This window comes from Narcine bancroftii, chromosome 5 (genome assembly GCF_036971445.1).
Source record: "Narcine bancroftii isolate sNarBan1 chromosome 5, sNarBan1.hap1, whole genome shotgun sequence".
NCBI classification, from domain to species: domain Eukaryota; kingdom Metazoa; phylum Chordata; class Chondrichthyes; order Torpediniformes; family Narcinidae; genus Narcine; species Narcine bancroftii.
The window spans coordinates 204,055,859-204,069,549 of record NC_091473.1 but is presented as its reverse complement, the minus strand read 5'-3'; the positions used below and the strand labels follow the sequence as shown (position 1 = coordinate 204,069,549).

Genomic DNA, 13,691 nt, shown 5'->3' with positions numbered 1-13,691 from the left:
ATGTAAATATTCTAAATATAACAACCACTTATTAATAAAAAAAACTATAATTATCATGTGAAACATATGTAATTTTTTCCATTATTAAACAATATTTCATCTCATTATGCCATCTATTAATATCAATCATATTTGTATCTTTCCACATACTAGCAATACATTTTTTCACTACAGATAGTGCTAAATATACAAAAGCAAGTTGAAATTTATCTAATCCCAAACCTTTCAAAGGTAGCAAACTACCCAATAAAAATACTGTCGGATCTAAAGGTATTTTAATCTTATACAGGTATTCTAAAAAACAATTGAATTTTCTTCCAAAAAGATTGTATATATGTACATAACCAGACAGCATGAAAAGAGTTCCAACAGAATTACTGCATCTAAAACACAAATCTGATTCATAAAAACCATACTTTTTTAGTTTTTCAGGTGTTAAGTATAATTGATGTAAAAAAAATTATAATTAATCATTGGATAGCGTGCATTTATCAGTCTAGTTATACTGTCATAACAAATATCTAACCAATCATCCGCGGAAAAAATAAAACCAATATCCACTTCCCATTTACTTTTAGATTTATCCCAACCCTTTTTATCCATACCATCCTGTAATATTTGATACATAGATGAAATATAACCCTTCTCTGGTACCTTCATAAGAAAAGTCTCAAATTTAGTCATTTCAGATAAAATCATATCTCTACCAAACACATGTTTTACCAAAGATTGGATTTGATAATAAAGAAACAGAGAGTTCTTATCAATACCATAACTGTCCCTCATCTGATTAAAAGATAAAAATTTACATTCTTTAAAACAATCTCCCAAATTTTCCACACCTTTAAATCTCCAATGTGATAAACTTCAATTGTGTATTGAAAAAGAAATAAGTTGATTATTATACAACGGAGTCAAAGCCAATAATTCACCCCTAAAATCTATCATTTTCTTTTTCTTTGTCCATAACTTCATTAAATGTTTTAATATAGGCACATTATATACTGTAACAAATTTATATTCCATCTAAACAAAAATTGATGTATTTCAAATTCAGAAATATTTGCCAGCTCAATTTTGGCCCAACTAGGGGGCCGTTCCAAATCCATCAATGAACTAATAAATTTAAATTGGGCTGCTTCATAATAATTTCAAAAATGTGGTAAACGTCATCCCCCTAACTCATATTTCCAAGTTAATTTATTCAAGGCTACTCTTGAAAATTTACCTCTCCATAAAAACTCCCTAACCATTTTATTCAAATCTCGAAAAAAAATATTATCAAGTAAATACGGAATAGATTGAAACAAATATTGCATACGCGGAAAAATATTCATCTTAATTGTATTTATCCTACCCAATAAATTAATAGGTAAATCTTTCCACTTAATCAAATCAGCTTTAATTTTTTTAATTAATGGAACATAATTTAATTTATATAAAGATTGATAATTAACATTCAAAATTATACCTAAATACTTAATTCGATCAGTCCATTTCAAATTAATAATATTCTTATAAACTGAATAATCTCCTTAACTTACCAGTAATATTTCACTTTTTTCCCATTTAACTTTATATCAACATCCAAGAGAATTGTCCCCAAAGTGTAGGGAATGATGCGGGTGCTGAATGTTCTGACATTGGAGCCATTTGCCGCTTGGAGCTCCCGGCCCATGTTGCCACAGTGGGCTTGCAGGCTGGTTGGGAGAATGACGCTGTAATATGCCCCAGTATCCACCAAGAAACATTGGCCCAAAAGGGAGTCTTGAATGTGTAGCAGGCTATGCAGTTGGCTGGTCATCACAGCCATTAATGACGGCCGGCCTGGGCATTTTCCTGGAACGCACAGGGAGCAGCATTGATGGGCCTTGGAACCCCACTGTCGGTGATAAAAACAGTACCGCTCACTGGTGGGGCATGGCGTTCGGGTGGTTGGTCAGACAGTCGGTTGGTGGTCTTCCTGGTTGGGCGCTAATGACTTGGTGCTGTCACCTGCTCGAGCGAAGCGCAGGCGTTCCTCTTCGTCACCCATAGCAGGTCTGCTCAGGCAGCCACCTTCCTGGGGTCATTAGTCTTCCTCTGCGATGAGCTAGATGTCCTCGGGCAGCCTCTCCAAGAAGATCTGCTAGAACAGTGGAGTGATCATCGTTGAGAGTGAGCACATTGCTCATGAGGACGGAAGGGCCCTGTTCTCCAAACTGTCGACATGCAACAGTCAGGCAGCATGCCGGCGCTTTGACAGCCCAAAAGTGAAGGTTAACAGCTCTTTGATGGCCACATAACTTCTTTGCTGGAGGAAATCGATGATGTGGGCTGTGGTGTCCTGATTGAGGGTGCTGACCATGTGGTAGTAGCGAGCTCATGTCGTTGGCGGAAATCCATCGAATGGCAAACTGCGCCTCAGCTTGCTGGAACCACACCCGCAGATGCGATGTCCAGAAGCCAGGCAACTTCAACACAACGGTTTTGATTGCAGGTTGCTCTTCCATCTTCGGGTCCAAAGCACCATTTAGATCAGTCGGGGTTACCACTGTAGCAAGGTCGCTTCGGCTACAGCGAGGTTATAGTTCTCGGTTATAGCCCTAAGGCTGTAGGTCGAATCTGCAGGAGGAGAAAGACACACATACAAGTAGAGTGTATTCAACACTTGAATTTATTCAGTGGCAGCTCTGCCTTTTATAGTCAGCTCAGCCGCATCACCACCTGCAGGGGAGTAGGCTTGAGCAGGCCAGCTGCTGAGTGGTTACCTTGAATGCCTGGGCCCCAATTGGGCCCCCTGAGATCCACCAGTGGTGATTGGCCAGTTTCACTACTCTGCCAGCAGCCTATGGAAATGGGCGTTTCAGCCTGCACATTGCTTTTCCGGGAGCCGTGTTCGACGGCCATTTCCTGTGTCAGCCCGAGGCATGGGCCTCGGGTCGCTACAAGCTAACCATTCCTACGTGACATGCCCATCCTTGGCCTCATCCATTGTTTGGGCGAGACTCAATATAAACCAGAGGAACAGCACACCACATTCCTCCATCTCTCTCTCTCTTTCTTGCCATCCCTTTGCTGTGCTCTCTCTCTCCCTTCTCTCCATCTCTTTTTCCCCCTCCCTCCCTCTGTCCTTTCCCCACTCCTCTTGGTGCTTAACCTTCTACCTGCCTCTCACACCTTTCCTGCACTGTTATCTCTGAGTTTTTGCCCAGTTTCCTTCCACGTTATAAATAGAACATAACGTGTGGTCATCCCCACAGTGTTGTGCCGACCTGATAACCTACTCTTATATTTAACACAAAAATGCTACAGAAACAGAGGAATTCATACAGTGTTCTCTATGAGAGACTGGGTGGGGGTATAAACATTCCTTTGTCTGGACTGTGGGCTGGAAAGTGTGAATGTCCCTAGGTTACTGTGTCTGGTCTGTGAGACTGGAGTGTGGTAACAGTGTTGTTCTATGGGACTGGAGTATGTGAAGAGTGCTGTGTAATGTGTATGGTCTGTGGGACTGGGGTTTATGAATGTCCCTGGATTACTATGTTTGGTCCGTGAGACTGGGGTGTGTTAACAGTGCTATTCTGTGGGACTGGGGTATGTGAAGAGTACTGTGTAAATGTGTTTGGTCTGTGAGACTGGGGTGTGTTAACAGTGCTATTCTGTGGGACTGGGGTGTGTGAACATCCCTGGATTACTGTGTCTGGTCTGTGGGACTGGGGTGTGTGAATGTCCCTGGGTTGCTGTGTCTGCTCTGTGGGACTGGGGTATGTGAAGAGAACGGTGTAAATGTGTACAGTCTGTTAGACTGGGGTGTGTTAACAGTGTTATTCTGTGGGACTGGGGTATGTGAAGAGTGCTGTGTAAATGTGTTTGGTCTGTGAGACGGGTGTGTTAACGGTGCTATTCTGTGGGACTAGGTTATGTGAAGAGTGCTGTGTAAATGTGTACGGTCTGTGGGACTGGGGTATGTGAAGAGTGCTGTGTAAATGTGTACGGTCTGTGGGACTGGGATATGTGAAGAGTACTTTGTAAATGTGGTCAGTCTGTGAGACTGGGGTGTGTGAAGAGTGCTGTGTAAATGTGTACGGTCGGTGAAACTGTGGTGTGTGAAGAGTGCTGTGTAAATGTGTACGGTCTGTGAGACTGGGGTGTGTGAAGAGTACTGTGTAAATGTGTACAGTCTGTGGGATTGGGATGTGTGAAGAGTACTGTGTAAATGTGTACGGTCTGTGAGACTGGGGTGTGTGAAGAGTGCTGTGTAAATGTGTACGGTCTGTGAGACTGGAGTGTGTGAAGAGTGCTGTGTAAATGTGTACGGTCTGTGAGACTGGGATGTGTGAAGAGTGCTGTGTAAATGTGTACAGTCTGTGAGACTCGAGTGTGTGAAGAGTGCTGTGTAATTGTGTACGGTCTGTGAGACTGCGGTGTGTGAATGGCCCTGGTTGCTGTGTCTGGTCTGTGGGACTGGAGTGTGTTAACAGTCATGGGTTCATGTGCCTTTTTTGTGGGGCTGGTGTGCATGAGCAGCCCAGTGTTTATGGTGTCTGATTGCACTGTATCTCACTGCTCCTCTAGGTGACCAAATTCCAGAGGAAACAGACCGAACTTCTCCTTTCCTTCTACAAGCACAAAGTTTCCCAAATGGAGTTAACATTGCAGAAAGCCCAATGCAAAATCCGAGCACAGGAGAAGTGAGTTCTCTCACTGGCATTGACCAATTTAGTTATTGTCTTTGAACATGGTACCTGCAAGTGTACTGGGCACTGGTGAATCTACACCTGGAGGACTGCTGGCAGTTCTGGTCTCTGGGGATGGAGGGACTGTTTTGTTTTTGTTTGTTGTGTTTGTGAGATAAAGTTTAATACATTGTATATTTAAAATGTTACCATGTATATTTTTTGAAAAAAAAAACAGAAATAAAATATTCAAAAAATAGGAAGGAAAGACTGGCTAAGGATGGGTTATAGAGGGGTTTCACCAGGTGGGCTCCAGAGTTGGAGGATGTTAGACAGTGAGGAGAGAATGCATCACTTGGGTCTATATGTGCTGGAATTCTGAAGAATGACAGCCATCCTTCAAGATGGATATAAATTATGAAAGGGATAAGGTAGAAACAGGGAGCCTCAAGATGCAGGGGAGTAGGTTTATGACAGAGTGGAGAAGGAACTGTTTCTCCCACCTCAGAGAAGAGAAGGGAATGTTCTTGTCTGACCCTTACTGGGCTCCTCCCTTTTTAAAAATTTTATTTTCCATTTGTGTCAAAATACATACAGTATTTATCCATAACATAGAAACTATGACACAAAAGTAATACAGTTTTTATATATTTTCTCCCCCCCCCCCACCCACCCTCTCCCTTCCCAAAAAAGTAGGAAAAAAAGGAAAAGAAAAAGCCTGTCTAATAAACCTATATCTTTTAATTAATTAATTACAGTTTACATAACAATCTTAAACCATAACTAATGAGGGCGGATTGGATGTATGTATGGTGGACGCTGCAGGTAAAGTCATAGCAATAAAATCCATATAGGGTTTCCAAATCTTATCAAATTTTTCTGGTTGATTTTGTAAATTATACATTATTCTCTCTAATGGTTTACAATTTAATAATTCCGTTTGCCATTTATTCAACCCCACAATATCACCAGATTTCCATGTTACAGCTATAGATTTCTTTGCTATTGCTTCACTTAAAAACTTTTTTGATAAATATAACTTCAATTGGGAAATATCTCCCAATAAAAATACTCTGGGATTCTTCAAAATTTGCGTCTTCAGAACTCATCCCAATGAAATACTTATATCCTTCCAAAACTTTACTATCTTTTCACATAGCCAGACTGCATGCGGGAAAGATCCTACTTCTTTATTACATCGAGAACATTGATCAGAATAATTCAAATGAAGTGCATGCAATTTGTATGGAGTATAATATAATTGATGTAAAAAGAATTAAATGGTACAATTTGATATCTAACATTACACTTTCATAGCATAATTTTGACCATACTTCTTGAATCTGTATAGTTAAATCATTTTCCCATCTGGATTTGGATTTAAGTAAATATTTTTTCTGAATAGACTCTTGTAATTTGATATACATATTAGTAATAAATCTTTCAATAAACATATCCATCATTAGATATTCAAATGGACTTTGTTCTGTTAATTTAAAATTCCTCCCTAATTTCCTTTTTAAATATGATTTAAGTTGATAATAAGAAAAAATAGTATTATGTGGTATTTAAAACTTGTCTTTCAATTGATCAAAAGTAAAAAAAAACGGATCCCAAAAAACAATCCCATATTTTTAAATTCCACAATTATACCAAACATTGAAATAACAATTATTAACTGTAAAAGGAATGAAAGGATTTTGATTTAATATCATTTTAGCCAACTGATAATACTTCGTTCCTCTTTCTACATGAACTCTATTCCATACTTTGAGTATATGCTTCTAAACTGGTGGATCGGATTTTCCTTTTAATAATCCCTCAAGCCATTTATATAAAATGTGTTCAGAATCTTAAGAAAGAAATTAGAAAGGCCAAAAAAAGGCATGAAGAGGCTTTGGCTGACAGAGTAGAAATAAATCCAAAGGGTTTCTGTAAGTACATTAAAAGTAAAAGATTAGTGAGAGATAAAATTGGACCCCTTGTAGATAGCGAGGGTAGGCTGAGTGACAAGTCTGAGGAAATGGGGGAAATTTTAAATGATTTCTTTGCCTCGGTATTCACTAGGGAAAAAAATGTTGAACCAGTTGAAGTAAAGAAAAATAGTGGGGAGGTCATGAAGCATATAAGGATAACCGAGGAGGTAGTGATAGCTGTGTTAAAAAAGATAAAGGTGGATAAATCTCCCGGACCGGACAAAATATTCCCTAGGACACTTAGGGAGGCTAGTGGACAGTTAGTGGGGCCATTAACAGAGATATTTAGGATGTCACTGGCCACGGGGGTGGTACCAAATGATTGGAGGGTGGCGCATGTGGTTCCTCTGTTTAAGAAAGGGTCCAAATGCAAAACTGGGAATTATAGGCCTGTATGTCTGACGTCTGTGGTGGGCAAGTTGATGGAAAGTGTTCTGAGGGATGGTATTTACAAATTTTTGGAGGTACAAGGATTGATAGGGAGTAATCAGCATGGTTTTGTCAGGGGTAGATCATGTTTGACAAACCTGATTGAGTTCTTCGGGGGGTTACAAAAAAGGTTGATGAAGGGAAAGCTGTGGATGTTGTCTATTTGGACTTTAGTAAAGCTTTTGACAAAGTTCCCCACAGGAGGTTAGGAAAAAAGGTGGAGGCATTAGGTATAAATAAGGAGGTAGTGAAATGGATTCAGTAGTGGTTGGATGGGAGGTGTCAGAGAGTAGTGGTAGAAAATTATTTGTCCAATTGGAGGCCGGTGACTAGTGGAGTTCCTCAGGGTTCGGTCCTGGGTCCACTATTATTTGTTATATATATTAACGATCTGGAAGTAGGGGTAGAGAATTGGATAAGCAAGTTTGCGGATGACACAAAGATTGGTGGTGTTGTGGACAGTCAGGTAGATTACCGTAGATTAAAAGGTAATTTAGGAAGACTGGAGGTGTGGGCTGAGAAATGGCTGATGGAATTTAATAAAATGTGAGGTGCTGCATTTTGGAAAGGCAAATTTAAATAGGTCATATACATTGAATGGTAGACAATTGAGGAGTGCAGAGCAACAAAGGGATTTAGGAGTTATGGTAAATAGTACCCTCAAGACTGATATTCAGGTAGATAGTGTGGTGAAGAAGGCATTTGGAATGTTAGCCTTCATAAATCGGAGTATTGAATTCAAAAGTAGGGAGGCTATGATGAAATTGTACAAGGCATTGGTGAGGCCAAATTTGGAGTACTGTGTGCAGTTTTGGTCACCAAATTATAGGAAAGATATAAACAAAATAGAGAGAGTGCAGAGAAGGTTCATGAGAATGTTGACAGGATTTCAGGGTCTGAGTTACAGGGAAAGGTTGTGCAGACTGGGGCTTTTTTCTCTGGAGCGTAGAAGATTGAGAGGGGACTTGATAGAGGTGTTTAAGATTTTAAAAGGGACAGACAGAGTAAATGTGGATAGGCTTTTTCAATTAAGAAAGGGGGAGATTCAAACTAGAGGACATGGTTTAAGATTGAAGGGGGAAAATTATAAGGGGAACATGAGGGGAAATTTCTTTACGCAGAGGGTAGTGGGGATGTGGAATTAGCTTCCAGCAGACGTGGTCGAGGCGGGATCATTGGTTACATTTAAGGAAAGACTGGATCGTTACATGGATAGGAGGGGACTAGAGGGGTATGGACCGGGTGCTGGTCAGTGGGACTAGGAGGGTGGGGATTTGCTACGGCATTGACTAGTAGGGCCAAACTGGCCTGTTCTGTGCTGAAAAAAAACCCAAAAAAAGTTAAAAAAAATAATTACTTTTTCCTATTTTACTCATTTCAATAATTTTTTAAAGTAAGGCAATCGAAGTCCCTCTTGATCAAATTTCCATATTAATTTTTCCAATGCCATCCAAGGCATTTTATCCCTCCAAATAAATCCTGAAAAAACATTATTGGTACAAAAATTGGTAAAGATTGAAAAAGGTATTGAATTCTAGGAAAGATATTCATCTTCACACAATTAATCCTTCCTATTAAAGAAATTGGCAAATCATTCCATCTTAATAAATCTTCTTTAATTTTCCTTAATAAAGGTATGTAGTGTGGCGGCGCACATCTCTTGTAGAGAACCGGCCCCGCTTGTATCGCCGCGCTGGTGGGGCAGCTGCAGGAGGATGGCGCCATTGGGGCTTGCCGATTACTTAGGCCACAGTTCGTACCGCGGGCAATGTGATGACATCACCACCATGTGGGGCGGAATCCCATTGGTCTTAAAGGGCGCGCGCGAAATTCAAGTCAACAGTTCAACTGAAACCTCCACTGTGTCCTGTGGTGTGTTTCTGTGTGTGTAGCAGCCGCTACATTGGTGACCCCACAGAGCCCAGGCGTTATCTAGTCTCCAACCATGGATTCATCAGCAATCAGTGCTATGGCTGTGAAACTTCCCCCCTTTTGGACCCATCAACCTTGCACATGGTTCGGGCAGGCGGAGGCGCAATTTCACCTCAGACAGATCACCTCTGACTCCACTACATTCTACCATGTGGTGAGTCCCATCAATGAAGAAAATGCGGTCAGAGTGGATGACCTGATCCACAATCCACCAGAGGAGGACAAGTATGTTGCCCTCAAAGCCCCTCTCCTTGGCACCTTCGGTCTCTCCTGTTGGCAGCGTGCGGCCAGGCTGATGCACCTCGATGGCCTGGGGGACAGAGCCCCATCCACTCTAATGGATGAGATGCTCGCACTGGCAGGCCACAAACCCTGTCTGATGTTTGAGCAAGCCTTCCTGGAACAAATGCCGGAAGTCATCCAACTCCTACTCCGGACGAGAATTTCTTGGACCCCAGAAGGTCGCAACCCGCGCCGACGTGCTGTGGAGAACCAAACAGGAAAATGAGGCTGCCATGAATCAGGACACCTGCCCTGGACCCAGCCAACCACAGCCTGCCCCCAGGCAGAAGCTGGAAAAGCACCAAACCACCTGGTTTCTACCACCAACGCTAGGGAGCCTAAGCCCGCAAGTGCTGACAACCCTGCTCATACCAAGGAAATGACCAGGCCAGCCGCCGCTGATGGTTGACAAGATCAGTGGATGGTGTTTCCTGGTGGACACCAGAGCAGAGTTGAGTGTGCTTCCCCTGACCGCCATCGAATCCCGCACGAGAGCATGAGGCCTGACCCTGCGGGCAGCAAAAAGCACTGACATAAAGACCTTTGGGACGTGGAGCATTCAGGTACACCTCGGGCCAGACAAGTACCGGTGGAAGTTCCTGCTGGCTTCTGTGGGCACTGCGCTGCTAGGAGCCGACTTCCTTCAGACACATAACCTCTTGGTAGACCTGTACACGCCTGCACCTTCCAGACCCACCATCTGTATGCCCAAAAACGAGTACAACCGCATCCTGGACGAGTTCCCCGCCATCCTACCACCACAATTCACTGCCACCATGCCTTAGCACGGCGTTCGCCACCACATCTCCACACAGGGCCCCCCACTCCATACCAAGGCCAGATGACAGCCGCTAGAGAAGATGCAGCTTGTGAAAGAGGAGTTCTCCCACTTCCAAGAACACAGCATAGTCCGCAGGTTGGACAGCCCTTGGGCCTCTCCCCTCCATATGATCCCAAAGGCCTCTGGGAGTTGGTGCCTGTGCAACCATGCCTGACCAATACCCCAACCCCATACACAAGACTTCACGGCCAACCTACACGGCACCAGAGTTTTCTCTAAGGTTGACTTGGTGAGGGACTATCATCAAATCCCCATCCACCCGGATGATATTAGCAAAACTGCCATCATCACTCCGTTTGGCTTTTTCAAATTTCTGCGGATGCCTTTTGGTCTGAAGAACACAGCCCAAACGTTCCAGTGGCTCATGGATGCAGTGGGTAGAGACCTGGATTTTGTGTTTATTTATCTCGACGATATTCTCATCACCAGTCAAGATCACAATGACCACAAAACCCATCTCCGCACACTGTTCGCCCATCTGGCAGAAATTGGCTTCACTGTCAACGTGGCCAAATGCCAGTTCAGGAAGGAGTCGTTACAGTTTCTGGGCCATACCATCACTGCGGATGGGGCAGCACTATCACAGGACAAGGTCAAGGCCATACAGCAGTTCCCCAAGCCGGAAACCTTCAAGAGCTTGCAGGAGTTAACCAGGATGGTTAACTTCTACCATCGCTTCATCCCGGGGGCCGCCTGCATAATGTGCCCACTGTTCACCCTAATCTTGCCAAAACAAAAGACTCTTGAGTGGACGAAGGAGGCCGAAACAGCTTTCGCCCACACAAAAGGGGCCCTCGCTAGCGCCACCCTACTGGCCCACCCACGGCCTGACGCCTACACAGTACTCTCATGGATGCGTCTGCCACGACCATCGGGGGCATCCTTGAGCAAGACATTAATGGACAGTGGCGCCTGCTAATGTTCTTCAGCCGGCACCTCCGACCTCCCGAGTTGAAGTACAGTGCATTCGACAAGCTGCTCCTGGCCTTGAACCTCTCTATGAGGCACAACTTCCTGGAGGCAGACTGTTCACCGCCTTCATGGACCACAAGCCACTCGCTCAGGCCCTCTCCCTGGTCGGCATGCCTGTAGCGACATCTTTCCAAGTCCAGAGGGACGGGTTTATTTCAAGAGTAGGCCAACAGGTCAATGTGTTGTGTAACAGTGAAAAGATATTTCCTTGCACAGCAGGGACGGCATGGGAGCATATTTGTGAGGATCATTCTGGAGCCTGATGGCTACAGGGAAGAAATTGTCTTTCAACATGTTGGTGTGTCATTTCATGCTGAACAGGTGGAGAAGGGAGTGGGAAAGGGTGGAGCTCGGCTTTTCTCGGGGAGCTTTACCAAAATCCCACATTGAGACCATGCCATTGGGGCAGAATTAGGCCATTTGGCTCATCGCGTCTACTCCACCAATCATGGCTGACATATTTTTCCTCTCTGCTTCATTCTCCCCATAACATTTGACACACGCAACCTCAGCTTTAAATATAACCAATGACTTGGCCACAAGCAGCTGTCCATGCAACAAAACCCACAGATTCACCACCCTCTCTCTTCTATAGTGGGTTTTTTAAAAAACTCAGGATCTATCTAACTGGGACATTAAACCGTAGTAATGCTGTGTCTAACATGAAAATTGAACTACAGTAATGCTGTCTAACTGGAACTGGTTCCAGTAATAACAACATTACTGTGGGGCAGGTCACTTGTCATCGTATTGAAAAGTGGATCAGGTTCAAGGGGCTGATTGGCCTCATGCCTTGATTGTTTTGTGTCCACAATGACCTAATGGTTTTGTTGTCATTGTTACCAACAGCTTGTTCTTAGAATATAAGGAACGGGGGCGTATGTACTGCCATTCAACGAGATCGTGGCTGATCCAGCTGTGGAACTGCTCCACCTCTCAGTCCGTCCCCCACAACCCTTAAACCCTCTTCTATTCCAAAGTCTCTCTACATCTTAAATATATTTAATGAGGTGGCCTCCACTGTTTCCTTGGGCAGAAAATTCCACAGATTCACCCCTCTCTGGTCCCTCCTCATCACCATCCTAAATCTACTCCCAAATCTTCAGGGTGTGTCCCTTATTTTTTAAAAAATGTTATAAATTAAACATTTTTTAATTTAAGACATACAGCACGGTGACAGAGCCTTTCAGTCCACAAGTCCATGCTGCCTAATTACACCTGATACACCTACATCCCAGGTATATTTTAAATGGTGGGAGGAAACCAGAGCCCCTGAAGAAAAGCCACTCAGACACAGGGAGAACGTACAAACAGACAGTGCAGGATTCAAACTCCAGTCCCGATCCCAGCCGCTGTATCAGCGTTGCGCTAACCACTATGCTAACTGTGCTGCCCCAACACTAGCCCTCCCACCCCAGTGGAAACAACCTCTCTGCTTCTACCTTATCTATGCCTTTCATAATTTCACTAATTTAGTCCTGCTTCATTAAGGGAATTTAAAATCAATGCTCTGACAGCGCGAGTGACCTGGGTTCAAATCCGTCTGCAAGGAGTTTGTAGTTCTCTCTCATGATCTGCATGAGTTTCTTTCGAATGCTCTTGTTTCCTCCCACTCTTCAGAACGTACCTATGAGGTTTGGAGGGAAATTGGGTGGGACAGGTTCCACGAGTTGAAAGGACCTTCTACTGTGCTGTGTGTCTGTCTGCGGCTGCCAGTTAATCCAGGCTTCTGGAACAGTGCTGCAGACCCTGCGTCTCCAGCTTGTAATCTTCTTGCCTTTTCCTTGCACCTCCCCCAACCCCTTCCAACAGGGAGTTGGCAGCACTGAAGACCCAAATGAGCGAGATGAAGCAGCTGCTAACCCTCAAGGTACTTATCTGTGACCTGATCTGATACACACAGTTCTGAACGTCCTGCAGCAGTGCACACATGCACATACATGCACACCCACAAACGCACACACACAAATGCACTCGTGCATGTTTGGAGGAACGGAAGGAAGAGGGTGGGGAACTTGAGGAAAGGAGACAGGGATAGGGAAAGAGAGAGAGAGAGAGACAGGGGTGAGGGTTTCTGGAAAAAGGAGGTCGATGTTAATACTGTCTGGTGCTGGGATGGAATATCCCTCCAATTTACGTGTGTCCTCAACTTGTAAGTACTTGAAGCCATCGATAGATGTTGGTGTGGCAACAGTGTATGCAATTAAATTGGGTGGCTCAACAAAATGATTTCCCAATCTGCATCCAGTCTCCCTGACACAGAGGATGCCAAAACAGGAACACCAGATGCAGAAAATGACCCCTGCAGATTCACAAGTGAAATGTTGCTTCACTTGGAAGGACTGGTTGAGGCCCCGAGCGGAGGTGAGGGAGGAGGTGTGGGAACGAGTATAGCATTTGGTAGTCACAGTGGGAAGTTGCGGTGGGGTAGTGGATGGGGGTGATTGGTGGGAAGGGACAAGTGGACCAGGGAGTAGTGGAGAGAGTGATCCTCGGTACTCTGTTTTCTGTTCTTCCAACAAATCCCCTATCAATTTTCCCTTTGCAACCAATGCGCCCCTGTTGCCTTCGTCAGCTGAACAGGTTTTAACGTATTCTTTT

The 13,691-nt window shown here is 43.8% G+C and overlaps 1 protein-coding gene across 1 annotated transcript in view; it reads left to right on the top strand.

Moving 5' to 3' along the window:
- LOC138764613 (E3 ubiquitin-protein ligase RNF212B-like) overlaps positions 1-13,691 on the top strand; it is a 188,790-nt gene that overhangs the window by 78,889 nt on the left and 96,210 nt on the right. Inside the window, exons 5-6 of the mRNA XM_069940740.1 lie at positions 4,558-4,673; positions 12,903-12,960. Coding sequence (XP_069796841.1) covers positions 4,558-4,673; positions 12,903-12,960 — 174 coding nt within the window. The remainder of the gene's footprint in view (positions 1-4,557; positions 4,674-12,902; positions 12,961-13,691) is intronic.